The sequence below is a fragment of the Lacerta agilis genome, chromosome 11, assembly GCF_009819535.1.
Source record: "Lacerta agilis isolate rLacAgi1 chromosome 11, rLacAgi1.pri, whole genome shotgun sequence".
NCBI lineage: Eukaryota > Metazoa > Chordata > Lepidosauria > Squamata > Lacertidae > Lacerta > Lacerta agilis.
The window spans coordinates 60,634,462-60,661,848 of record NC_046322.1 but is presented as its reverse complement, the minus strand read 5'-3'; the positions used below and the strand labels follow the sequence as shown (position 1 = coordinate 60,661,848).

At 46.3% G+C, this 27,387-nt stretch overlaps 1 protein-coding gene across 3 annotated transcripts in view; it reads left to right on the top strand.

Moving 5' to 3' along the window:
• The first annotated feature begins 861 nt into the window (after positions 1-861).
• Positions 862-27,387, top strand: part of MAMDC2 (MAM domain containing 2) — a 74,679-nt gene continuing 48,153 nt past the window's right edge. The window contains exons 1-3 of one of the 3 annotated variants that reach the window (XM_033164249.1): positions 862-911; positions 24,762-25,033; positions 26,939-27,023. In XM_033164249.1, coding sequence (XP_033020140.1) covers positions 881-911; positions 24,762-25,033; positions 26,939-27,023 — 388 coding nt within the window. In that variant the 5' untranslated portion in view covers positions 862-880. The remainder of the gene's footprint in view (positions 912-24,761; positions 25,034-26,938; positions 27,024-27,387) is intronic. The other 2 variants (XM_033164247.1, XM_033164248.1) reach the window with 2 other exon arrangements.

Here is a 27,387-nt window from a genome sequence, read left to right as displayed (position 1 = left end):
AGGAAGGGATGGCTGCTGCAAAGAAACCCACAGGTATGGAAAAGAAAGTACCGGGAAGTGTGAGATGGACTCTGCAACGGTTGAAAAGAATGGCACGAAACCAAGCTGAAGCTCTCCAACAAGCGGCCACATTGAAGTGCCGCGGAAGGGGGCTCGTCCCCCCAGCAGAGGCGCAGGCCAAGCCTGGCTGCAAGTCCTCAGAGGACACGCCCGTCACCCGGGAACTGTAGTTTGCTCCGGGAAGTGCTACCTTTCCCAGCCCCCCGTCGATCCTACAGTTCTGGGGCATCTGGCAGGGAGGGGGCGTGCTGGAAATGCAGCTGGAAATGCAGCCTCCCCCGGCCGCCCCCCCCCCCCGAGGCTTGCCCTTCCCCTCCTCGCGGCTGGCGCTGCGCAGCCCCAACTCTGGGCGGCAGCCCGGAGGGAGACTTCGGACCTCCGAAGAGCGCTCCGTCCCGCCCTCGGCCCTCCCGCCGCGGGCTGCGCCGAAGGGAGAGCGAGGGTGGAGGGGAGACGCGGGAAGGGCCTCCGTCCCTCGCTCGCTCCTCTCGGAGCAAGGCGCTTCCCTCCCGCGGCGAGCGCCTCTCCGAGGAGCCTCTCGCCGCCGCCTCCTCCCCTCACGCGAGCCGGGCAGCGGCAGCAGCAGCTGGTGGGTTGGCGGGGCGCCTTCCTCCTCCCGCCGCCGAGCCAAGCTCAGCCCTTTTCGCTTCTCCGCCCCCTCGAGCCCGCCGGCCTTTTTAACGGCCGCTTCCCCTTCGGCGCCTCGGGGCTGCCCAGCCTTTCCTCGCCCGTCGCCCAAGCGGCTTCCCCAGGCGGCTCTTCCCTCCTCTCCTGCCGCCGCCGCCGCCGCCTTCTTGCCCTCCCTCCTCCGAGGGGCACGATGATCCTGCTGGGTCTCCTCGCGGTGCAAGGTAAGCAGGTGCGAGAGGGCGAGGCGACGCTGCTGCCGGCTTCTGCCCGCGCTCTCCCGCTGGGCGGCGCGGCTGCCCCTCTCCCTGGGGGCCCCGAAGGGCTTCCCGCCGCGCCCCGCCCCGCCCGTCTCTCCCGCTCTCCTCTCCTCTCCTTCCCGCTGCCGACGGAATGAGCGCGCTCGCTTTGTCCCCTGCAGCCTTGCGCTTCTCCGGAGCTCTGCGCCTCGCCCCCGCCGGCTCGTGCGCCTTCGACGGCAGCGCCTGTGGCTACAGGTCAGACCCGGCGTCCCTGCCGTGGACCCTGAGCGAGGAAGGTAAGGAAGGGCGACGCGAGCTGGGCTCCATCCCGGGCCGGGCCAACAACAAGGAGCGAGCGAGCGGGCGAGCGAGGCACTGGCGGCGGGGCAGAGCCGGCTAACGCATGTTTGGCCTTGAGAAGAAGATGCCCCTGGAATTCAGTTCGCAAGTGTGCTTTCAGCAGCACAGGGGATCCCATAGAAGTTCCCATGGGGCGCCATGGAGTCCTAGGCAGCTCAGGGGGGCCCCGTGGCTACCGTGTAGAAAGGATCCGGGTTCAATCTCTGCATCTCCAGCTCAAAGATGGCAGAGGGAAGTGACCATCTCTCACTTCCCCATTGCAAAGCCTCTGAGAATAGACGTCTGGTCTAAGCCAGGGGAGAAACCAGGCTTTATTTCACCCGGGTCAAAGGCACGGTTTGGCACCCCCTCTAGGCGCATTTTCATCCACACATACAGGCTGGGAGCCTCAGTGACACCCCCCTGGAAGCTTCACCTGGGGCAAAAACCCCCAGCTGCACCCGGGCACCCCCCCCCTTACAGCTCTGGCTATGCAATACAATAAGAGCCCAGACCGGATCCCACCAAAGCAGGGGCGTACCCAGGATCAAAACTAGGGGGGGGGCAAGCCATGGTTGCCCCCCCCTCGGATTCCCAGAGTTGTTGACCTTTTGGCTGGCGGGGTGGCATGACGTGGGCCCAGGACTCCCGTGATGCAGGGGGCAATAACCAGAGGCGTAGTAAGGTTAGGTGCAGGGGCATCTTAAGCATATCCGGCGCCGGAGAACAAAGATCCCTCCGGAGGGCCCCTCCCATTTCCCACATCATACATTCAACACACATTTAAAGCACATGATTTCACCCAGAGAATCCTGGAAACTGTAGCTTCCCACTCACAGAGCTACAGTTCCCAGGATTCTCTAGAGGAAGTCACGTGCTTTAAATGTGTGGTCTACTCTAGAACTGGCGTGAGCGGCTGAACACCTGCTTGACATGCAGAAGGTCCCTGGTTCAGTCCCTGGCATCTCCAGGTGTGCTGGAATAGGACTGCGTAAAAATCTCAGAGGGCTGTTTTCAGCCAGTGTAGACACTATGGATCTAGGTAGGCCAGTGATACAACTCTGGTTAAGTTATCCCTCTATAAAAGTAATATTTCATTTCCTCAGGTCATGTGTCCCCTGTTAAACTGGCATTGTGAAGGAGGTTGTCCCATATAATGGATGGGGGGGGGGAGGATTCTCCTTAATGGAAAAAATAAAGGTAAAGGTAAAGGTACCCCTGACCATTAGGTCCAGTCGCAGACGACTCTGGGGTTGCAGCGCTCATCTCGCTCTATAGGCCGAGGGAGCCAGTGTTTGTCCACAGACAAACCAGTGTGGCCAGCATGACTAAGCTGCTTCTGGCAAACCAGAGCAGCGCACAGAGACACTGTTTACCTATTTAACTACTTGCACTTTGACGTGTTTTCGAACCGCTAGGTTGGCAGGAGCATGGGAAAAAAATAGGATTAAGCAAATAAGAGAGCCAGGGAAGTATAGCAGTTAAGAATGTTGGGCTAGGTCTGACCTGAGACCCAGGTTCAAATCCCCACTCAGCCAAGAAGCTCATTGTATGACCTTGGACCAGTTGTTCTCTCTCAGCCTTGCCTACCTTGCAAAGTTGTTACAAAGATGAAATGAAAATCATGTTTACTTCCTTGGACACCTTGGGGAAAATGGAGGAGTATAAATGTAGTAAATAAAGAAAATAAATAAATAAATAAATAAATAGACTGTGTTACTGGAAAGGTACTTTCCCCCAAGTCAAACCATCTAGCTCAGTACTGCATACACTGACTGGCAGCAGCTCTCCAGGGTTTCAGGCAGGGGAGATTCTTAGCCGTACATGCAGATGCCAGGGAGGAAAACCTGGGTGCAAGGTGTTCTAACCACTTAAGGGGATGACCCTCCCCTTAAGACATAGATACATTGGAAGCCACATTATGCAAAATCAAGCTCTTGGTCCATCTAGCTCAGTATTGCCCACACTGACTGGCAGTGGCTCTTCAGGAGTCTTTCCCACTTCCCAGCCCTGACTGGAGATGCCAGAGATTGAACCTGGGACCTTCTGCACCAAAGCAGATGCTCTGCCACAGAGCTATGACTCCGCGCCCTGCTTTATTTGCAGATTAAATAAATAGCTGGAATGTTGGGAATTAGAAAAAAATGAAACACCCAGTTATTCCCAGCCTAGCTGCTGGTGGGGGGGCACTCCAGCCATCCTTAGGGCCATTTGCCCCTCTACCCACCTTACCCAATTCCCCCTTCCCTACCTGGCTGACTGGGGAGTGGGTTCCGCTCTGCCAAGGGGGGGATGCGACAGAGGTTGGCACCCTCTTCCAACAGAGCCAAGTTTGCTCATCTAGTCTTCTCTTGTTTCCCCACCTGGCATGGACCTGGGCTGGGAGGGATGAGATGGAGCCTTACTTCCCTCCTTCCCCTCCCTCTTTGATTCCAGGTTGTTGGGAGGGGGGTGTTTTCCCCAATGCATTGCCTTTTTAACCCTTCTCTGGCCCCTTCAGCCACAGATTCCTATGAAGGTCACTATGTAGCATCTTGGTCAATGCTGAGGTTCATGGAGAGGAATTTTGAAGTCGTTTTTTTATGTTGCAAACCCCGTTCTGCCCTGTTATGCCTTGTTCCTGCCCCGCCACTGTTCCACCCGTTTTGCCTTTGTCCAGGTCCAAAAGGATCTATGAGTTGGCAATTGCCTGAAATGGTCTCCGGCTGTACAGTTTCACAATATGAGTAAAAACAAAATCGAAAATTCTTTCTAGTAGCACCTTAGAGACCAACTGAGTTTGTTCCTGGTATGAGCTTTCGTGTGCATGCACACTTCTTCAGATACACTGAAACAATATGAGTATTTATTATCGCCAGCCCACCTTTTAGAATACAAATCCTTCCCAGGAAAGTAACATTTTTAAATGCATTGAGAAATTCATTAAAAAAATTAAAAAATTCCTTGCAGTAGCACCTTAGAGACCAATTAAGTTTGTTCTTGGTATGAGCTTTTGTGTGCATGCACACTTCTTCAGATACACTGAAAAAGAAGTCACCAGACTTGAATGCAGACTTGATAAAGACTTGAAGGCAGGAAAGTGGAAAATGAAGTGTTAAATGCTGCTGGGCAAAACAGCAACTAAGGAACAGGGAGAAGCCACAACAAGGAGACCCGGTGGTTTTAACACAGCAAAAGGCAGGAAGGGGCTGAACAACAGTAATTGCTAGGGCAGGTAAAAGGACGCCGCGAAACACCAACCCAGGAGATATTTTTGCTAGCGGTAGAAAAGCAGGGATTTTAAACAGCTCAGAAAAAGGGGGACAGAGGGAAACACCAACTTCAGAGCAGTAAAGTAACTTTAAAAGGGGGGAACCAGAGGAGTTGGGGTGAAGGAATGACAGACAACACAACGCCAGGAACAGGCAAGCCCTCCAAATGTGTTAATATTCCCAGAACAGCGGGAGGGAGGGAGGAAGGGAGGGAGCCGCTCCTCCTCCGCCTCCGGGACAGGAGCTGCCTTGGGCAAGGGGGGGAGCAAAGGGAGGAACTTGGGCGGCAGGGACAGCAGCCTCCTTCTCCACTCCTCTCCTCCTGCCCTGCTTCTTCCTCAGCCTAAATGGACGCGCTGGGCAGCCCGGGCTGCGGCTCCTCTTGCTTGGCGCCGATCATTTTTGCTTGGGGGGGGGGAGCTGGCTTCTAGGGGGGGCAGCTGCCCCCGCCTGCCCCCCCTCGGTACACCCATGCACCAAAGGCCTAATTTACCTACCAGCCCATTTCCCAGTGGCCAACGGAAATGCTTTGGGAACTTAAGAGCACTAGTCTGCTGTAAGGCAGCTGCTTGTTTAAAATGTTTAAAGAAAGTTTTCAAAAGCCTTCTTTAGTTGTTCAGTACAAAACACATGAAGGAGCACCCGAGAATGCACCAGATGGCTCTGCCTCCAGACACTGACATACATTTTTGGGGGTATTAATATTTTACTGAAATAATTTGAATTATAAAGAAGTAAAGTGATACAGAAAAAAGAAAAAAGGAAAGAAAAAAGGCGGAAAGTGTAGATACATGTCAGCTGTGCTCCCCCCTCCAGTCGATGCACAATTTGCATCAGTTGGAAAGGGAGACTAGTGCATGTGCAGTTGCACATAAGTAGGGTTTCCTTCACAGGGATGAGAAGCCTTACTGACTAGGGTCCTCATCCCCATAGAGAGCCCACTGGTTATTCATTTGTACATGCACAGAGTGCCCACCTAAAGGATAACAATTATGTGTCAGCTGGAGAGAAAGGTTACTTGTGTGCACATTGGCATCTAGTTAATGCTTTTTTGGAAGTCCCTTTGAAATGTCTGAAAAGGGTGAAAATGCTTTGCAGAATACAGTAAAAGATGATTTATGACATACATACACACAAAGTGAAACCAATGAAACATCCTAAAATCCAAACAGAGAAAAATAAAAGCAGCAGAAAAAATACTCTCCAGGAAAGAATGTATATCCAAAAGCTAGGTGGAATGAGTATTTTTGTTTTTTGAAACCCGTTTCCAGGGAAAGCCTGGAGCTACAAGTGAAAAGGCCTTGCTCCAAGCACAAGAGTGGCTGCGGAAACCCAGCCAGATGGGCAGGGTATATATAATAAATTGTTGTTGTTGTTATTTTATTATTACATAACAACCTAGCATCCAAAAAGGATGAGAAACAATTGTCTGGGGTGGGGGGAACCACTTTGCTGAAAACATTCCATTAGTTCTAAAGCTTTTAGCTTTCTATTTGAAAGTGTTGTGGAACCTGGCTGCTGTGGAGGGGCAGGGGGGGTGGTGAACTTTGGGGTGTTTGGCTGAACCGTGGGAAAACCAAGTTGGCTCTGTCAGCGCATCCACATGGCCCTGGCTCCTTCTCCTCAGTACCATCCAGGTAGGCCAGGTGTGGGGAACCTCTGGCCCTTCAAATGTTGCAGAAGTATGATTCCTAGCATCCCTGGCCGCTGGCTGTGCTTCCTGGGGCTGATGAGAGATGCAATGCCGCAAGCTCTGGAGGGCTAAAGGTTCCCCACACCTGAGGCAAGCTATGGCAATGCCAGTGTCAGAAGAATGCGCCCTGCCATACTGGCCACTACTGCTCTTCTGTGGGCAGCCCCCCACCAAGCATGTCAGGAGCTCCATAGTCAATTTGGGGGCCACATGCCAGTGGTGGGCTGAGGCAGAGGGACAGCAAGCGTCAATTTTACCTTTCTATGGTAAGTAAGTGAGAATTGGGCGGAATTATTTCAGAAGAGCTGTTTAGAATCGGCGACAAATACATCTGATATGCAATCATTATACCAGAAGCTGATAACAAGACTTCAATAATTATTTGTAAATCCATATATTTATAAACCCCAACAAATGACCCACTCTAAGAGATGGTTTGATAAAGAATGCATAAAAGGAAAAAAGTTACTGACCCAAGCTTTTATTGAGCATAGGGAAGACCCCTCAGACCATAAAAAGCAGCTTATGATGGAGACCAAAAAAAGCTATAAAAGGCTATAGCTTTCTTCACTGCCTCCTTCAGTTTGGCCAAACTCATGCTAGTTGCTTCGAGAACACTGTCCAACCATCTCATCCTCTGTCGTCCCCTTCTCCTTGTGCCCTCCATCTTTCCCAACATCAGGGTCTTTTCCAGGGAGTCTTCTCTCCTCATGAGGTGGCCAAAGTACTGGAGCCTCAACTTCAGGATCTGTCCTTCCAGTGAGCACTCAGGGCTGATTTCTTTAAGGATGGATAAGAAGAAGAAGAGTTTGGATTTGATATCCTGCTTTTCACTATCCGAAGGAGTCTCAAAGCGGCTAACATTCTCCTTTCCCTTCCTCCCCTACAACAAACACTCTGTGAGGTGAGTGGGGCTGAGAGACTTCAAAGAAGTGTGACTAGCCCAAGGTAACACCCAGCAGCTGCATGTGGGGGAGTGGAGACGCGAACCCAGTTCCCCAGATTACAAGTCTACCACTCTTAACCACTACACCACACTGGCTCTCGATAAGTTTGATCTTTTTGCAGTCCATGGGACTCTCAAGAGTCTCCTCAAGCACCATAATTCAAAAGCATCAATTCTTTGGCGATCAGTCTTCTTTATGGTCCAGCTCTCACTTCCATACATTACTACTGGGAAAACCATAGCTTTAACTATATGGACCTTTGTTGGCAAGGTGATGTCTCTGCTTTTTAAGATGCTGTCTAGGTTTGTCATTGCTTTCCTCCCAAGAAGCAGGCGTCTTTTAATTTCATGACTGCTGTCACCATCTGCAGTGATCATGGAGCCCAAGAAAGTAAAATCTCTCACTGCCTCCATTTCCTCCCCTTCTATTTGCCAGGAGGTGATGGGACCAGTGGCCATGGTCTTAGTTTTTTTTGATGTTGAGCTTCAGACCATATTTTGCGCTCTCCTCTTTCACCCTCATTAAAAGGTTCTTTAATTCCTCCTCACTTTCTGTCATCAAGGTTGTGTCATCAGCATATCTGAGGTTGTTGATATTTCTTCCGGCAATCTTAATTCCGTCTTGGGATTCATCCAGTCCAGCCTTTCGCATGATGAATTCTGCATATAAGTTAAATAAACAGGGAGACAATATACAGCCTTGTTGTACTCCCTTTCCAATTTTGAACCAATCAGTTGTTCCATATCCAGTTCTAACTGTAGCTTCTTGTCCCACATAGAGATTTCTCAGGAGACAGATGAGGTGATCCGGCACTCCGATTTCTTTAAGAACTTGCCATAGTTTGCTGAGGTCGACACAGTCAAATGCTTTTGCGTAGTCAATGAAGCAGAAGTAGATGTTTTTCTGGAACTCCATCAATAGTACATGACGTTTATTACATCCTGCTTGCCTTGCACTGAAAGCAAATATTGGGGGGGGGGAACCACCAGTATTCTTAATGGTTCCATGTCAGGGGGAGTCCTTGTTTAAAATCTTTGCTAGCTTTAGTAGACTTGTCATATCCTTGGTTCATCCTCAGTTCCCACGTAGGGGCCCCAATGTGGATTAGTTAAATGGTTAAAGTCCCTGTATATCCCCAAGTTCTGATTCAGAATGTTGATTCTATTTTTTTTTAAATTTCTTTATTGTTTTTGCATCATAAAATCAAAACAAAAAAAGAAAAACGAAAATAAATACACTTGTTGATTCTAATGTGGCCCTTTGCACTGGGAGTTTGTCAACGCACATAGAAGACAATGTGACTAATGCCACATGGATTTGGGCCCTTATTATTGCCTCCACAAGGATATAATGAAGATGAATAACATCTGGGTTAGTAAGCACTCTGTACATTTAAAGTGCTGTGTTAATTATAAAATGGTAGAAATGTTCTTTGTGATTATGTGAAAATTATGGTTACATGAATTTTTCACTTAAACTGGTACACTTTAATATAAACCAGCTTAGTCTTATTTATTTGAATGCACTTAGGCTAGTTATATGAGTTATTTTAAGGTATGTGGATTGCAAATAACACATGTCAGGTCATGGTAATGTTAATGGGAGTTTAGGAATTTGTTCCCATATATATTTTGCAGGTTCATTATTTTTCATAAGAGTGTATTTATGCAATTGAATGGAAACATCAGAGTATTTTTTAAAATCAGTAACAGATTGTTCCCTAAATATAGCTACTTTAGTGCTTATTTTAAACCAAGTGTTAAGTCAGGATTGTTATGATTCTAACTTCTATTTTAAAAAGGGCTTTTCACTACAGCTGTCTTATATGGTCATGAAGGCATGAAGAGGTCTTAGTGCATGGTTGTAAAAATAACAGAAAAAGAAGCATCATTGTCAAAAATTTCTTTTATTGCAATCCCCTTATTTATATTTTTACACACCATCTGCTTTGGACAATGAACAGAATGTCTAACGCTGTGGTCTTCAAACATGTTGTCTCCCATAAACCTTGTGGATATCAATTCATGTGCCTCTGAATATCTGCCAAGGCATCTAGGGTACCCTGGAGCACTGTTTCAAAACCAATGGGCAGATGCATTCAAAAAAGACTCAGAAACTGTACATGCCAGCAGAAGCCCTGTGCAAGGACTTCCATTTGTACAATGGGGCTTCTCCCTTCCTCCTTGTATGACCCCCAAATTATCTCTTGAGTGGGCTAGTGGAACCCCCTAAATAGTGTGTAGGGCCATTGTTTGACAGAATGATTGAAAGAGCATGATGTTGAATTCCTCCTAAATAACATCTGCAAAGAAACAAAACAACACAAAACAAAACAAAACAAAACAAAACAAAACAAAACAAAAAGCCTGGTAGGATAACACACAATACCCTGGCATGCAATTGGATGGCAATGACATCCTCTGCACACTCTATAAAAAGTGGAAATAAAAATAAAAAATTATCCAGAAGAAGAAGAAGAAGAAGAAGAGTTTGAATTTGATACCCTGCTTTATCACTATCCGAAGGAGTCTCAAAGCGGCTAACATTCTCCTTTCCCTTCTTTCCCCACAACAAACACTCTGAGGTGAGTGGGGCTGAGAGACTTCAGAGAAGTGTGACTAGCCCAAGTTCACCCAGCAGCCGCATGTGGAGGAGCGGAGACGCGAACCCGGTTCACCAGATTACGAGTCTACCACTCTTAACCACTACACCACACTGGCTCCTTATAGACCAAAGGGATGCGGGTGGTGCTGTGGTCTAAACCACAGAGCCTAGGGTTTGCTGAAGGTTGGCGGTTCGAATCCCTATGACGGGGTGAGTTCCCATTGTTAAGTCCCTGCTCCTGCCAACCTAGCAGTTCGAAAGCACATTGAAGTGCAAGTAGATAAATAGGTACCGCTCCGGTAGGAAGATAAACGGCGTTTCTGTGCGCTGCTCTGGTTCGCCAGAAGCGGCTTAGTCATGCTGGCCACATGACACCCAGAAGTTGTCTGCGGACAAACACTGGCTCCCTCGGCCTATAGAGTGAGATGAGCGTCGCAACCCCAGAGTCGTCCGCGACTGGACCTAACGGTACCTTTACCTTTACCTTATAGACCAATTAAGTTTGTTCTGGTATAAGCTTTCATGTGCATGCACACTTTTTCAGATACACGAAAGCTTATACCAGAACAAACTTAGTTGGTCTGTTAAGTGCTACTGGACAAATTTTTATTTTTTTCGACTATGTCAGACCAACACGGCTACCTACCTGAATGTAAAAAGTGGGTGAGCCAAGGCTGAGATGGAAACAACCTAGCATGGCATTGAAAGGTGCATGCAAATGTAGGCCTGTTTTTAAGCTGCAGTCCTGTGTTTAAAGATATTGTAATGTTTTAATTCAGCATGGAATTTTTTTAAAAAGCTAAAACAAAATGCATCAATTCTGCAAATATTTACCTGAATTCAATGCTCAAGTTGTATTTAGTACTCTGTGTACTGTCCAGGGAAGAATCTGTTTAATTTTTTTGGTTGAGAATAGAGGATCGTTATTTCCCCCCTGAGTCATCAGTATTCTTCTCTGTCGCTTTCTGAATGCTTGATATGGATTAAACATCCCACACTGTGGCCACAAAATCAGGAATTTACTGCACTGAGCATATATTTCTCCCAGATTATTTTCATGAACTTTCCAAGGGCAGCTGCAACCAGAAAAGGGAATCTGACTGGCAGCCAGAGGCACAAAATCTTATAATTTCTGGAAAATCCAAGGAGTCACCCAATAATTCACAGGCTTGGAAATTAACTTCAATGAACTGTTGTAAGGTCCAGCAATAGTGGGATTTCTGAGCAATGAAAGAAGGAATATTTCTACAGATTTTCAAGATCTGTTATTGCCTGTAGTGCCCCCCCCAACAAAAGATTACTTATATTACATGGTTGGCATTCTCTTGCAGATGTATACCGTATTTTTCGCTCCATGGGACGCACCGGACCATAGGGCGCACCTCATTTTTAGAGGAGGAAACAAGAAAAAAAAATATTTTTCTGGTTTTCCTCCTCTAAAAGCCCTGGTTTTTTTGTTTTTTTGAGGATCAGCTAAAAGTTTTGCAGCTTTTTTGCAAAGGGAAAAGCCCTGGCTTTTTTGAGGATCAGCTAAAAGTTTTGCAGCTTTTTTGCAAAGGCAAAAGGCCTTTTTTGAGGATCAGCTAAAAGTTTTGCAGCTTTTTTTGCAAAGGGAAAAGCCCTGGGTTGTTGTTTTTTTGAGGATCAGCTAAAGGTTTTGCAGCTTTTTTTGCAAAGGGGGAAAAGCAAAGAGGAAAAGCCCCATTTTTATGGGGTTTAACTCACATTTCTGCAGCTGCTAAAGGAAAGGGAGCCATTTCTACTGTTTCCAGACAGATAATCTAATCAGCCAGTCACATGTCCTGGGGAAACAAACAGCCTCCCTCTGCAGCACATTCAACAATGGAGGGTGGGGCTGAAAGGGAGCCGGGACTCTTATCTCTCTCCCGATCTCTTGCTGATCAGCTGCTGAGCCGGGTCCTTTCAACACTCCCTTTTCTCTTTGTAAAATAAAAAACACAATCTGCTTTTGGCCCCTGGGCAATTCAGCTCCAGGGACCACCATTCGCTCCATAAGACGCACAGGTATTTCCCCTTACTTTTCAGGAGGAAAAAAGTGCGTCTTATGGAGCGAAAAATACGGCACTTGCAGATAATACATTTTGTAAAAATGATAAATTAAAGATTGATTGGCTTAAAAAAGGGGTAGGGAAGCTGCGGCCCTCCAGGTGTTGTTGGTTAGGTTGCCTTGAAGTTGCATAGACCTTTGACCTCTATAGAAGAAAGTTTCCTAGCAAATACTGAAAATTAAAGGATTTCATTTGTTTATAGAAAATCATAATATTTTGAAATTCCTATGCTTCATATAAAAACCTTTAGGTTAGATCTGGGACCACCTGTTTTCAGTTAGAACTTTGGTAAATATCCACTGCACAATTAGAAATGAAAATCTTTGTTGGAAAGAGGCCCAATAAAAAACTTGTGTACAAATAATATATTATTACAAATATAAACAAGATTAAATATATAGTTTAAGTTACAGGTAGGTAGCTGTGTTGGTCTGCCGTAGTTGAAACAAAATAAAAAAAAATCCTTCCAGTAGCACCTTAGAGACCAACTAAGTTTGTTCTTGGTATGAGCTTTCGTGTGCATGCACACTTCTTCAGATATATAGTTTAAGTTAATGCTATTAGATATTAGAAATACAAGGTATCGTGTAGTCAAACTAGGTTTGACTCCGAGTAGACCCACTGAAAATAAATGAACATGGCTGTTAGTTCCATTAATTTCAATAGGTCTACTCTGAGTAAGAGTTACTTGAATATCACCCATTACTACTACTAGATTACAGAGGTAAAGGTAAAGGTAACGGGACCCCTGACAGTTAAGTCCAGTCGCGAATGGCTCTGGGGTTGCAGCACTCCTCTTGCTTTACAATCCGAGGGAGCTGGCGTTTGTCTGCTCCGCAGACAGTTTTTCCGGGTCATGTGGCCAGCATGACTAAGCCACTTCTGGCGCAACGGAACACCAAAACCAGAGCAGCGCACGGAAATGCCGTTTACCTTCCTGCTGGAACAACACCTATTAATCTATGTTCTAATTCCCCACCCACCATTTAGCTGCTGCTGAAAGGATATTTTATTTTTTCCTATATTCAGCAAGCAGAAAAATACTGTCATCTTCCACAAAGTAGATAGAGGGTGCTACTATAATGCATTTAATGGCCTTAATAAGTGCTAGTAACTTTCTGACTGGGGCAAGATGGTTTGAGCATGTAATGCCAATCCTGGCCTGACTTCACTGGCTGCCAATTAGTTTCTGAGTCCACTTCAAAGGCCCATAAAGCCTTAAATGGCTCAGGACTGCAATACCTCAAGGATGCCTCTCCCCATGTGAACCTACCTGGGCCCTGCAATCATCCGAGGCCCTTCTGCAAAAGGTCTGGAGGACAGCAACACGAGAACGGGTCTCCCCCTTGTGGAATGCTCTCCCTGGTGCCTTTGTTACATATCTTTGGCCTTTATACTGGCCAGGAAGTATTGTTTTTGTTTGTTACTTTGTTATGTATTTTTGTGTTTTTATATTGTAAACTGCCCTGTGATCATCGACTGAAGGACACTATATAAGTTTAATAAATAGGGGGAAACAGCATTAATTGCATCTTTAGTGAATCTAACTGAATGATCGGGGAGGGGGAAGTTTAGTAGTAGTCTAGTTAAAACTTTTTAAAATAATTGACAACTTATTCCTGGCTGCATCCAGTAATTTAAGTACACTTAAATACACTTAAACCAGTACATCTTATTTTACCCTGGGACAAGTGTTTATTATAAGCAGAGTGTTCAAATGCATGAAGTCATGGCGCATAATTGTATGCAGAACTGGCAAACTAGACTGCATAGGAAGATGTCTGGCAGCTGATTCTCATGCAACATTTTCCATCTACAGTGATCACAAGAATGCTATAGTTGTATCTGTGTTTTAAGTAGTGTGTACTCCACATGACGAAAAGGTCCCATGTGTGGCTGAGAGGAGAAATGGGCAGCTGCTTGCATATAAAGAAATCAGATTGGTGAGAGAACCCTATTAATTTCAAAGCTGGTTTCGGCAACAAACCTTTCTCCTCACCCTCCTTCCATCCCTCTGCTTTTTAATATGCTAGCTGCAATGCTTTTGGCTTAAGAATACAGCTTCTCCTTTTAGACAGCAAGAAAACTGGAACATGTCTGTGGTTATAGTTCCAACTGTCTACACCAGTAGGAGTTTGCAGACTATCTCAGTTTTCCCCAAATGATTTGTACTCTTTTTATGATGACCAATAAATTAAAAACAGAGTTCCATTTCCCTCCTTTATATTGTTCATTGAACTCTTGTTTTCTGACTTTACTTTCTTTAATCAAAATCCATCACAGTGCTGATAAAATATTTTTCACCGTACCCAAGAATTTTGCTTTTGTTATTAAGCTTTGTTGTATGATTTGGTAATGAACATGTTCATTACATATTTTTTGTTAGCATCCAAATCTTTATGATGTTCCATGAAAACTTGAGTATTGGATTTTGAAAACATCAAGGTTAGCTTTAAAAAAAGGAAAAAAAGAATGTGTTGCCATACATGTTCTATTGTGTGTGTGCCTTTTTAAAAAGCAACAGCAGTATGACCTAATAGTTTTGAAATAGGTGCTTTGTCCATAATATATTGAACTCATTGAAGCCACCTTCAAGGCATTAATTACAAAGCTGGCTTGTTTTACTTAACCATTGTTTGTTGAAAACAATAGTTACCCCATTTGTGCATAATGAATAATCATTAGATCAGAATTCAAAATGACATTAACAGATTAGAGAACTGGGCCCAAGCTAACAAAATGAATTTCAATAGGGACAAATGTCAGGTTCTGCACTTTGGCAGGAAGAACCAGATGCACAAGTATAAGATGGGGGACACCTGGCTTACTAGCAGTACATGTGAAAAGGATCTAGGGGTCTTGGTGGACCACAAGCTTAACATGAGTCAACAGTGCGATGCAGCAGCAAAAAACAAGCTCATGCTGTTCTAGTCTACAGTATAGTATTCAGACTCCAGATCAAGGGAAGTAATAGTCCCACTCTATTGTGCGGGTGGCGCTGTGGGTTAAATCACAGAGCCTAGGGCTTGCTGATGAGAAGGTCGGTGGTTTGAATCCCCTGCCCACCTAGCAGTTCGAAAGCACATCAAAGTGCAAGTAGATAAATAGGTACGGCTCCGGTGGGAAGGTAAACGGCGTTTCTGTGCACTGCTCTGGTTCGCCAGAAGCGGCTTTGTCATGCTGGCCACATGACCCAGAAGCTGTTCGCCGGCTCCCTCGGCCAGTAAAGCGATGCAACCCCAGAGTCAGACACGACTGGACCTAATGGTCGGGGGTCCCTTTACCTTTACCTATTCTGCCTTGCTCAGGCCACACCTGGAATACTGTTTCCAGTTCTGGGCACCACAGTTTAAGAAGGATGTTGACAAGCTGGAAGGCGTGCAGAGGAGGGCAACCAAGATGATCAAGGGTCTGGAAACTAAGCCCTATATGTGGAGCTCTTGAAGGAGCTGGGTGTGTTTAGCCTGAAAAAGAGGAGACTGAGAGGAGATATGAGAGCCGTCTTCCAATATCTCAAAGGCTATCACATGGAAGATGGAGCAAGCTTGTTTTCTTCTGCTCTGGAGGGTAGGATTTGAGCCGTTGGCTTCAAGTTACAAGAAATGAGATTCTGACTAAACATCAGGAACAATTTTCTGAGAGTAAGAGCTGTTTGACAGAGGAACGAACTCCCTCAAGGGGTTGCGAACTCTCCTTCCTTGGAGGTTTTTAAGCAGAGGTTGGATGGCTATCTGTGATAGATCCTTTGGGTTTCCTCCAACTCTACAATTCTATGATCCAATGACTTTTGGAGGCTTGTTCATAGTTTAGTATTTTGTGCAAACACAGCCATTAAGTTTCATCATATTGAGAATGCAACATGTAGGGAAAGTTTTTTGGAAAAATTGCTAACAACATAATAAAATTGTAAGGTGGCTGTCAGGTTGCAGTTCCCATGGCCACCCTAGTGTGATGACAGCCCAGCAGGCAGGTGAGCATGCAGTGTGGGTGGCGGGAGGCCAATGTGAGCTGTTTGAGGTAGAGTGGGAAGTGCTCAAAGAGCACATTGGCAAAGCACTTCCCCCTCACCATTGATCATGGTTGCAGTGGTGTTTAAAGGAGACCAGGATGAGTTTCAGAAAGCAGCGTCATGAGCTGGCAGGACAATGGGGCGGAGGAAGAGGATCCTGGCGAGGGGTGAGCCGTGACTGGGACACACTGGAATAAGCTGGGGATGGAGAAGGAGAGGTTGCAGGCATTCATATTTGTGGTACCAGAAGGCAAAAGTACATAAAAGCTTCCACAATCACATAATAAGAAATGCGGTTTTTAAAGTCTGGAAGAAATATAAGGATTTGTTAGAACAAAAAGCATCAAGGTGGCTTTCCCCATTGGAAGCAATATCTGTGAAAAAATGAAATATTTAAAAATGATAAAGATAAAGGATTTACTTATGAAATTTCAAATTTCCAGAGAGAAATAATTGAAAGTGGTACTAAATTACTATTAAAAATGTATAACTTGTTAGAATGGGAAACTAAGGATGAAGAGGTCAAGTGCATAGCTGTCAACCTTTTCCTTTTTTTTCCTTTAAAAAAAACCTTTATTTTGATCCAACATATTACAGATTAGAACTTTTAAAAAGGGAGCACATTGCTAAGAAAAAGAGAAAAAAAAAGGTAACCACTTTACATATCCAATCAAGTTACATAGTGCTTATCAAAGCATATTGCGTTTTACAGAGTGTCATCTTCTTCCCGCTTGGCTCCTCTCCCCTTCCCTCCTGACTCTGCGTTCCCTCCCTCCCTCCCCCCCATCTTGACTTCTCAGCTTACCCATCACTGCCTAATTGTCCTTCTTTCCTCTATCCGCATGATCTTCCCTTTATTCATAGTCTAATAGTCTCAGTTATTTGGGTCTTTACTAATCTGCCAGTAGGATGGCTTTTCCTGTCTGTGAGTTAAAATAATCCTTTAATGATTTCCAATTTTCCTCTCTTTCTGAATCACTTGTTCCTTTTAACTCTTCATATTTTAGCGCCAAATTATAATATGTTAACATTTTAAATTGCCAATCCTCCTTTTCTGGTATAATTTGTGTTTTCCAATTCTTTGCTATTAATAGCCTCGCTGAGACCGTGGCGTACATGACTATCTTTCTATCTTTTGGCTGGAATTCATTACCCACCATTCCTAGTAAAAAGGTCTCCATGCTCTTCTTGAAGGGATATCTGATTATTTTTTTCATCTCTATGTACACTCTCTCCCAGAATACTTTGATCTCCCTGCAGAACCACCACATATGTAGGTAGGTCCCTACCTCATTCTTGCATCTCCAGCATTGATTGGTTACGTTTTTATACATTTTAGCTAACTTGACAGGTGTCAAGTGCCATCTGTATTGCATTTTTAGAAGATTCTCTTTGATATCGTAATTTGGAGTCAATTTGCTATCTCTTTTCCATAAGTTTTCCCATTTCTCCACCCTGATTGGCTTTCCCACATCCTGCCCCCATCGTATCATCGCTTCTTTGACTTGTTCATCCTCTGTTTCCCATTTTAATAATATGTGATATAAATTTTTTATATAATCCTTTTCCTTATCTAGTAAAATTTCTTCTAGTTTCGATTTCCCTTTCTCAAAGCCAATTTTTTTATCTTCCTGAAGTCTCTGATTTAACTGAAAATATTGAAGCCAACTGGTTAAAAAAGTTTTAATTGAGTTATACTCTTTTCCTTTTTTTGCGGGAAATTCCCTTATAGTATTGGGAAACAGCAGGGAGGGTTGACAGCTATGGTCAAGTGTGTTATGATAATGTGGGCAAAAGATGTGGGACATAATATTCAGATGACAAATTGGGAAAGACTATGGAAGAATGATCTAAAATTTATGGCCTGTACCTTACTGATCGCCGAAGAATTGATGCTTTTGAATTATGGTGCTGGAGGAGACTCTTGAGAGTCCCATGGACTGCAAGAAGATCAAACCTATCCATTCTCAAAGAAATCAGCCCTGAGTGCTCACTAGAAGGACAGATCCTGAAGTTGAGGCTCCAGTACTTTGGCCACCTCATGAGAAGAGAAGACTCCCTAGAAAAGACCCTGATGGTTGGACAGTGTTCTCGAAGCTACTAACATGAGTTTGGCCAAACTGCGAGAGGCAGTGAAGGATAGGCGTGCCTGGCGTGCTCTCGTCCATGGGGTCACGAAGAGTCGGACACGACTGAACGACTGAACAACAACAACCTTACTTAAAGAGAATTATATGAAAATTATCTATAGGTGGTATTTAACACCAGTTCAATTGGCAAAAATGTATAAAACAAGAGAAAATAAGTGTTGGAAATGTAAAGATTCAGAAGGTACGTTTTATCAAATGTGGTGGCTGTTGTGTATTGATTCAAGGGTTATCATATCTGCATTACTATTGTCTGTATTCACATTAGGGGAAAGTAACTGCCTTCCGTATAGTTAAAGCTATGGTTTTCCCAGTAGTAATGTATGGAAGTGAGAGCTGGACCATAAAGAAGACTGATCGCCAAAGAATTGATGCTTTTGAATTATGGTGCTGGAGGAGACTCTTGAGAGTCCCATGGACTGCAAAAAAAAAATCAAACTTATCCATCCTTAAAGAAATCAGCCCTGAGTGCTCACTTGAAGGGCAGATCCTGAAGTTGAGGCTCCAGTACTTTGGCCACCTCATGAGAAGAGAAGACTCCCTGGAAAAGACCCTGATGTTGGGAAAGATGGAGGGCACAAGGAGAAGGGGATGACAGAGGATGAGATGGTTGGACAGTGTTCTCGAAGCGACTAGCATGAGTTTGGCCAAACTGCGAGAGGCAGTGGAAGATAGGGGTGCCTGGTGTGCTCTGGTCCATGGGGTCACGAAGAGTCGGACACGACTGAATGACTGAACAACAACAAAATTGCCTGCCTGTTCCAGAAGGAACAGCTAGTATTGGTTCATTCAAGTTGCTGCATTTGGATCGTCAGTCTTATTGGTTCCCACCAAAAGGCAGCTTTGTGATTGCTTGAGATTGTTCCCTCCAAAATGTATCATTTCTAGCCAGTCTTCTGTCCTTATATATGTGTGCTGGCCCCAGGGGTTTGTCCGTGAAGTGATGTCCAAGTCCAGTCCTGGGGCTAGGGGTCCAAAGGAGGTCAGTCCAGCAGGGAGCGAGGCAGGGAGCAGGTCAAGGTCCAAAGCAGGTGCAGGCACGAGGTTGCAGGTTGAGCATACGCTTGCAACTAAGTTGCTCACGCAACTTGGGCTGGGTCTGGCTGGCTTTTATCTGGCCCTATGCTTAGGGTGGCCCCGATCCTCCGGAGATTCGCCTCTCCTCCGGGCCTGGAGGCGAGCACTCCTCCTGTAAGCACTTAGCTCTCTTCACCTCTCTGTCCTGAGCCTCTGCAGCTGGGTTACTGGACCCAGGGGCTGCCTCAGCTTCCTCTGAAGAGACTGGGAATGGAGCACCTGCAGGCAATGGGTCCTCCCTCCCATCAGGAGCCAGAGCAGACTCTGCTGATGCCTGCACCTGGGGATCCAGCACAGGTGGGGATCCTTCAGGCTCAAGCCCTGGCCCTGGCTCAGCTGGTTCTGGAGGCGGGGAATCCTGTGCAGGCTGGGATCCCTCAGGTTCAGCATCAGAGTCTGACTCACATCACAATATGTAGCTTCCCTCTCCTCAGTTCCCCAGTCTTGTTTGCCTGAATAAAGAGTGTTACATGAAGAAGCTGTGTCCTGCCTGCTATGTCAGAGAGCTGAATCACTATCCCCACGCTACTACAACTGGAGACGAAGGTGGGATCCGGAATGCTGAGGAGCGGTTAAACGCAGCCCTGCCTCAGAGTCCGGATTGCAGCAGAGAACAAGACTCACTGCCCAGCTGAGAAGATGACCCTGCCCCTCGGAGAATGGAGAGTCCAAGGGTATTGGAGCCCTTCCAGTCATCAGAGCCCCACACGTGGGAGGACTTCGCTGAACGCTTTGAGTTCTTCGTGGTGGCTTAAGGGATCACTGATGCTGGCAAAAGAAGGACCACATTCCTGAGTTGCTGTGGGCCCGAGACCTTCATGCTGGCCAAGGCATTGCTTGCCCCAGCGAAGCTGAGTGAGACATCCCTCAAAGACATTCTTGCACAAGACCAAGATGGCCAGGCGGATGGAGTTCCATAAGAGACAACAGCGTGCTGGGGAGTCAGTAACCGTATTTCTGGCCGAACTCCAGAAGCTTGCTCAGCACTGTGGCTTCCAAAATCTGGAAGAGACTCTCCTGGATCGGTTTGAAGGGGGCCTGAGCAGCAAAAAGGCCCGAACTCATTGTGGCCAAAGAAGATGTTACCCTTGCGTCCGCCTTGAAGGAGACCACTGCCATGGAGAATTATGAAAGAGAGGAGCTGGATGCCAGTCGCAAGGCCACAAAGCCGCAGATGGACGAGCTAGAGGCTAGTCCGAGCCAGAGCCCAGTCCGTGGGGTCAAGTCTGTGCGTCAGGCCGGCACAGCGCACAAAGATCGCCGAGGCGCTTGCCCAGATTGTGGTGAGAACCATGAGCAGAAGAGTTGTCTTTTCTGGGATGCTATGTGCTGGACGTGCGAAAAGATGGGACACATCGCCAGGGTCTGTAGATTGGCAATGTCGGAAGTGACAGGATCGCCTAGATTGGCGTGTCACAGACCACCCACCACAACTCATCTTTTAGAGGACTGCAACTACGTCACGGAGATCAACGGGAGGACCGTGCAGTTCCCAGCACAAGGCAAGGCACATGTGAAAGTGAAGATTGAGGGTCAGCCATGCATCATGTAGGTGTACTCAAGATCTGGATTCACCATCGTGTCGGACCAGACCGCAAGGGCATTCTTCCCTTGCGAATTTCCCTCTCTGGAGCCCTTCCTGGCAACCTTGCAATTATATGCAGCGGGCCGCGTCCACATTTTGGGAATGTGTGCCGTGAAGGTACAGTTCCGGGACAAACAGGCCGTGCTCAAACTGTTGATTGCGAAGGGAAGTTGCCCCAGTCTCCTGGGCACTGACTGGTTCCCCGCCCTGGGACTGAGTATAGCCGGGCTTAATTCTATCCAAACCTCCCCTGAGATGAGTGAGGCATTATGCAAAGAATTTGCTGGACTCTTTAATGGGAAACTGGGTTGTTATAAAGGGCCCCCAATTGACTTCGAGCTGGACCCTGGCGTGGCCCCAATCCGGCTCAAACCGAGGCGAGTGCTGTTTGCACTGCAACCCAAGATTGAGGCGGAACTGGATAAATTGGTCAAGCAGGGAGTTCTCTCACCCGTGGACTCTGCTAAGTGGGAGACTCCAGTCGTCACACCCCTTAAAGCAAATGGGGAAGTCAGGATCTGTGCACATTACAAATGTACTATCAATAAGGCACTCAGGGGAAACTCATACCCAATTTCAGTCGTCTCATAGCTGTTGGCAAAACTGGCTGGGGGCAAGGTTTTTGCCAAAATTGACCTAGCACAAGCTTACCAACAGCTGCCAGTAACCCCACAATCAGCAGAAGCACAGACTATCGTAACGCATAAAGGGGCGTTCAGAGTTACCGGTAACAGATTACAGTTTGGAGTTTGTGTGGCCCCAGGGATTTTTCAAGGGCTAATGGAGCACCTGTTAATCAGAGATAAAGATTTTATTGATATGCATGAATGAAAATATTATAAAGGAACCAAGGGAGGGGGTGGAGGGAATTCAGGGGATTCAAGTAATCCCATACTGTGGATTCAATATGGATTGTATATATACTTGTTTTAAATTTTTATTTTTTATTTTTTCTTTCTTTCTAAAATGTAATGTTTTTGTGAAAATTAATAAAAATGTTATACAAAAGAGAGAGAGAGAAGGAGAGGTTGGTGAAGAAAGTACTGATGGGGCGACGGAGGATGGTGATGGGATCAGGGTTTGTGCACCAGAGTCACCACGGTAGGACCCAGAGCCAGAGGGAGCTCATAAGCAATGGTTGTGCCGTTAGTCTAACAACATTTAACAAATCTACTTAACTCTGTGATGCACAATAATTACCGGTACTTAGCTTTTGTAGCTCTCCACTTTTATTTCCCAGTCTTTAGGTTAATAAATATGAAAGTGTAAAGGGAATTGCATGCAGTGACAAAATTGCTTTACAGAGCTAACATAACTGTAGTGCAGAGACGTCACCTGCATTTCCAGCTTGCCAGATAGATGATATAGCTTGGTTCTGATTAAAATGTCGCATTCAGTTGAGAACAAACACATTCTTGCTGTATTTTGAGAAGGGGAACAATAAAATCTATAGCGGCATTGACATTTAGATAGGAGACCCCAGAGGACACAATTTTAAACAAATGGCTGTTTGAGACAGAGAAAATGCTATGCTGCTTAGAATAAACAAGCCATTTAAACACTGAGGGCACCACTTAAGGTATAATTCTGACTGTGGTGCTGCTGTGAATGTACCCAAAATCTAAAATGTCATGGTTTGCATCTACAGAGAAGCTTTCTCATATGTTTAAACCTACAATTGCAGTATGGATTTGTAAGTATGTGGTACTTTGATAATAATATGTTGAGGTCAATCCGAGTGACCTTTTAAAATTCTATTTAAGAATTAAAATACAGTATCTCTTGGCATTTGTTTTTAACTTTTAGGCCCGAACCAGATTTCATACTCTTCACTTCACTCTGAGGAAATAAAATTCAATTGATTTAAATTGATATTATATACCTAAGTTAAGTGTGCCTGCAGTCATCAACTTCCTTGGAAGTGTTTTTAATAAAGCTATGGAAATAAAGACTGATGGAAGTGTTTCAGTACAGTGGTGCCCCGCTAGACGAATGCCTCGCTAGACGAAAAGCTCGCTAGACGAACGGCATTCATCTAGCGGAAGCTGCCCCGCAAGACGAAAAAGTCTATGGGGCTGCTTCGCAAGACGAAAAGTTTTCGTCTTTTTTTTCCGTTTAGCGGAGCGCGGCTGTCATTGCCGCTTCGCTAGACGAAAAAACCGCAATACGAAAGAATTCGTAGAACGAATTATTTTCGTCTTGCGGGGCACCACTGTACTTATGTGGAGGCTGCCACTGAAAAAGGTTTCCACATAATGGCGCAGCCACAGGATTGGGCTGAAAACATGGTTTGTAGTAACACTGGGGAAGATTTCCCTCCACCAGCCCAACAGTGTGGAAAGTTCTAGTCCATCAAGCTGCACTTTGAGATGTATTTTGAGATTGATCAAACTGAAATCTATGGATTAGAATCAGTGGCGGAGTAAGGCTCCGCGGTACCCGGGGCGGCAAAGGAAACGCCCTGGGGGCGGGGCGTCGTGACATCACATTGTGACGTCATGACGCTCCGCCCCCAGGGCGTTTCCGGGGGTGCCGGCGCCGCTTCTGCAGCCCTCTTTTAAGCCGAAGAGCTCGCTTTTAAGCTCTCCGGCTCAAAAGGAGGCTGTGGAAGCGGCGATCCGATGACAGAGTGCGCCTGCGCGCGCAGGCGCACTCCGTCGTCGGGCCGTGCGCTGCCGCTCCCAGGGTGACGGATGGAGCGGCAGCGCGTGGGAATGGTGGGAGGGGCTGCCTCTTGTCCCCCCCACGTGCCGCCGTTCGCTCCGTTGCCCCAGGAGCAGCAGCACCGCACACACCGTGCGCTGCTGCTCCCGGGGGGACGGAGCCAGCGGCAGCGCGTGGGGCTGACAAGCGCCGGCCCCTCCTGCCACTCCCCACGCTGCCGGTCACCCCGGGAGCAGCAGCGCTGCACGGACGGGGTGCTCCCTCGGCCGTGCGCTGTTGCTCCTGGGGTGACGGAGGGAGCGGCAGCGCTTGGGAATGGCGGGAGGGGCTGCCGCTTGTCACCCCCATGCGCCGCCGCTCGCTCCGGTCGCCCCAGGAGCAACAGCACACGGCCGAGGGAGCACCCCATCCGTGCAGCGCTGCTGCTCCCGGGGTGACCGGCGTTGCCTGGGGAGTGGCGGGAGGGGCGCCGCTTGTCGCCCCCACCCGCCGCTTGTGGCCCCTGTCGCCCGGGGGCGTACCGCCCCCAGCGCCCCCCCCTAGCGACGCCCCTGATTAGAATGATTGTATTGATTCCCAAATGCTTTGTTTTACTTTGGCTCTCTTATTTAGGCCTGGAGGGATGCTCTCAAACTTAACTGCTAGCTGGCAATTGTCCTGAGAGAGCCTTTTGGCAGCAAAGGATAGAGCATGCTGTTGATGTCCACTCTCCACAGTGATACAGTGCCCTAGTTGTGTTGGAAAGAGAGCACATTGTGTGAAGAAATCATTATAGATCTATAGCTTTATCTATCAGGTGACATGATCCCAGCCTCCCTTTTGTCTTGGGCTGCTTCAGCTGTTACTCATGCAGTGCAATCTTGGGCATATTTGCTGACAAGCAAGTTCTAGTAACCTCAGTGGAGCTCACAGCTTTGAAGCATGCTTAGTATAGTCATAAACATGTACATGTTTCCCTAGACTGTTTATAAATGTGCAAAAATTGCTGGGAAAATATAATAATAATAATAATAATAATAATAATAATACCCCACCCATTTGGCTGGGTTTCCCCTAACACTCTGGGTGGCTTCCAACACATAAAAACATAGTAAAATATCAAACATTAAATACTTCCCTATACAGGGCTGCCTTCAGATGTCTTCTAAAAATTGTATAGTTATCTCCTTGACATCTGATGGAGGGCATTTCACAGGGACGACGCCACTACTGAGAAGCCCCTTTCCCTGTAACTTCACTTCTTGCAGTGAAAGAACTGCAGGAGGTCTTCAGAACTGGACCTCAAATACATATTTGTGTTCTATGCTGAGTGCTACTTTTATTCAACTTTAGTGTTTGTGTGTCTTTCTTTTTTTAGGGATGGGGAAATCAGCATGTTTTGTAATTTAATTATGGATGTCACACATAGTTTCTCTGTTACAATTGAATTTTGTTTCTGCGTTTCTAGGTCATTATATTTCTGTGGACACCTCACAGGGAACAAATGGTGACACAGCTGTACTCCTCAGTCCTGACCTATATACAGAAGAGTGGAGCTGTATTAGGCTGATATATCAGATTGCAACATCTTCAGAGTTACCAGTAGATGCTACTGCCTTAAACCTGTACCTAAGGGTGGAAGGTGAAAGTTTTGACCATTTGCTTTGGACAACCACTGAGCGCTCAGAGAGCTGGCTCATAGCTAGTCTAGATATTCGAAACAGTACAGACAAATACAAAGTAAGTATAACATTTGTATGCTTGAATATAGTCTACATGCATATACATTGAACAGATATGGGCGTGGGGAGCCATCTTGTTGGCAGGCTGTGCCCTCAATGCAGGCAACAGCTGGGATTTCCTACAGAGGTTGTAGTTGACCTCAGTGAACGTGAGGGGAGTGGCAAATGCTACCCTGTGTGTAGGTAAGAGAGGGGTCTACTGTCTCTCTTGTGCATTCATTGTGTCCCAATGAACACCTGAAAAGAGCTACAGTAATTGTATTATTATTACTACTACTACTACTACTACTACTACTACTACTACTACTACTGGGACGCGGGTGGTGCTGTGGGTTAAACCACAGAGCCTAGGGCTTGCTGATCAGAAGGTTGGCGGTTCGAATCCCCGTGACGGGATGAGCTCCTGTTGCTCAGTCCCTGCTCCTGCCAACCTAGCAGTTCGAAAGCACATCAAAGTGCAAGTAGATAAATAGTTACCGCTCCAGCGGGAAGGTAAAAAACGGCGCTTCTGTGTGCTGCTCTGGTTCACCAGAAGTGGCTTAGTCATGCTGGCCACATGACCAGGAAGCTGTACACCGGCTCCCTCGGCCAGTAATGTGGGATGAGCGCCGCAACCCCAGAGTCGGACACGACTGGACCTAATGCTCAGGGGTCCCTTTACCTTTACTACTACTACTACTTTATATTTTCTGAGTAAGACAACTGTTGCAGGAGCCACCAAGGTAATCATAATGGAAAAATCAAAGCTTTTTTGTTGGAATACAGACAGGATTCCTTCCCATTTTCATCTCTGACCAGCAGCAGAGTGTATGCTACCGCTACTCAGGGGTGGGCATGCAGGGCACAGGGCACGGAGCTCACTCGCTTTGCTTCTGGGTCAAGCCTGACCTGGGAGTGGAGCTGTGGGCAGGAGCGAGAAAGATGCCTGGAAGTGGAGCTGCGGCTGGTGGCATTGGGCCATTGCGCAAGGAAGCTGTCTCCATGGTTCCTTTGTGCACCAGAGCCAGGCTCTGGTGAGGCAGCCTGTTGTAGGGGTGCCTGGTTGTGCCCCCTCGAAAAAATGTTCCCAGGGCCACAGCCCCCTGTCAGCCCCCCCACACTACGTTACTATGACTAACTTCATTTATATGCAAAATGGGGTTGTGAAAATGCAGGTTTTCAACGTTTATCTTGTTGCCAAAATCAAATCTTAAATTAAATAGGGCTATGTATGGGGACACAGGTGGTTCTGTGGGTTAAACCACAGGGCCTAGGGCTTGCCGATCAGAAGGTCAGTGGTTCGAATCCCCGTGACATAGTGAGCTCCCGTTGCTCGGTCCCTGCTCCTGCCCACCTAGCAGTTCGAAAGCACGTCAAAGTGCAAGTAGATAAATAGGTACCGCTCTGGTGGGAAGGTAAATGGCGTTTCTGTGCGCTGCTCTGGTTAGACAGAAGTGGCTTAGTCATGCTGGCCACATGACCTGGAAGCTGTATGCCAGCTCCCTCAGCCAGTAACGCGAGATGAGCGCTGCAACCCCAGAGTCATCCGCGACTGGACCTAATGGTCAGGGGTCCCTTTACCTTTACCTTTATGTGTGGTATGTCAGTGTGTGAAGTCATTGTGAAATCATGAGCAATGATTTCTCTCTTTTATATACATGTAATCTCTGAACAGATATTCAGGGACTGTACTAGCTGAAGGTGTTAGGCATTGCCTTTTGTTAATAATAATTAATGATATTTTTATTATTTATACTCTGCCAATCTGGTTGGGTTTCTCCAGCCACTCTGGACTGTTCTTCAATAGAGTCTTGCAAGGAAAAGAGTCATTGTAGAGTCTAACGCAAAACTGAGGTCCCTGCTGCTTCCTTAAATGTTATGAAAAATATAAACACTAACTTCCTGTTTTTGTCTTATTTTGTAGATTGTTCTAGAAGGCATCTTGGGAAGAGATATTTTTGCCAGCATAGCAATTTTTGAAATTAAGATAACTACTGGCTACTGTATAGGTAGGTGACTCTTGTAATAATTGCAGTTACAGGTAGGTAGCCGTGTTGGTCTGCCATAGTCAAAACAAAATAAAAAATAAATAAATTCCTTCCAGTAGTACCTTAGAGACCAACTAAGTTTGTTATTGGTATGAGCTTTCGTGTGCATGCACACTTCTTCAGACTTGTGCGTCTGAAGAATTGTGTGTCTGAAGAATTGTGCATCTGAAGAAGTGTGCATGCACACAAAAGCTCATATCAAGAACAAACTTAGTTGGTCTCTAAGGTGCTACTGGAAAGAATTTATTTATTTTTTATTTTGTCTTGTAATAATTGGTTCTAGTTAAAATGAAAATTTGGTGTTTAACTGTGAAACTGGGAACAT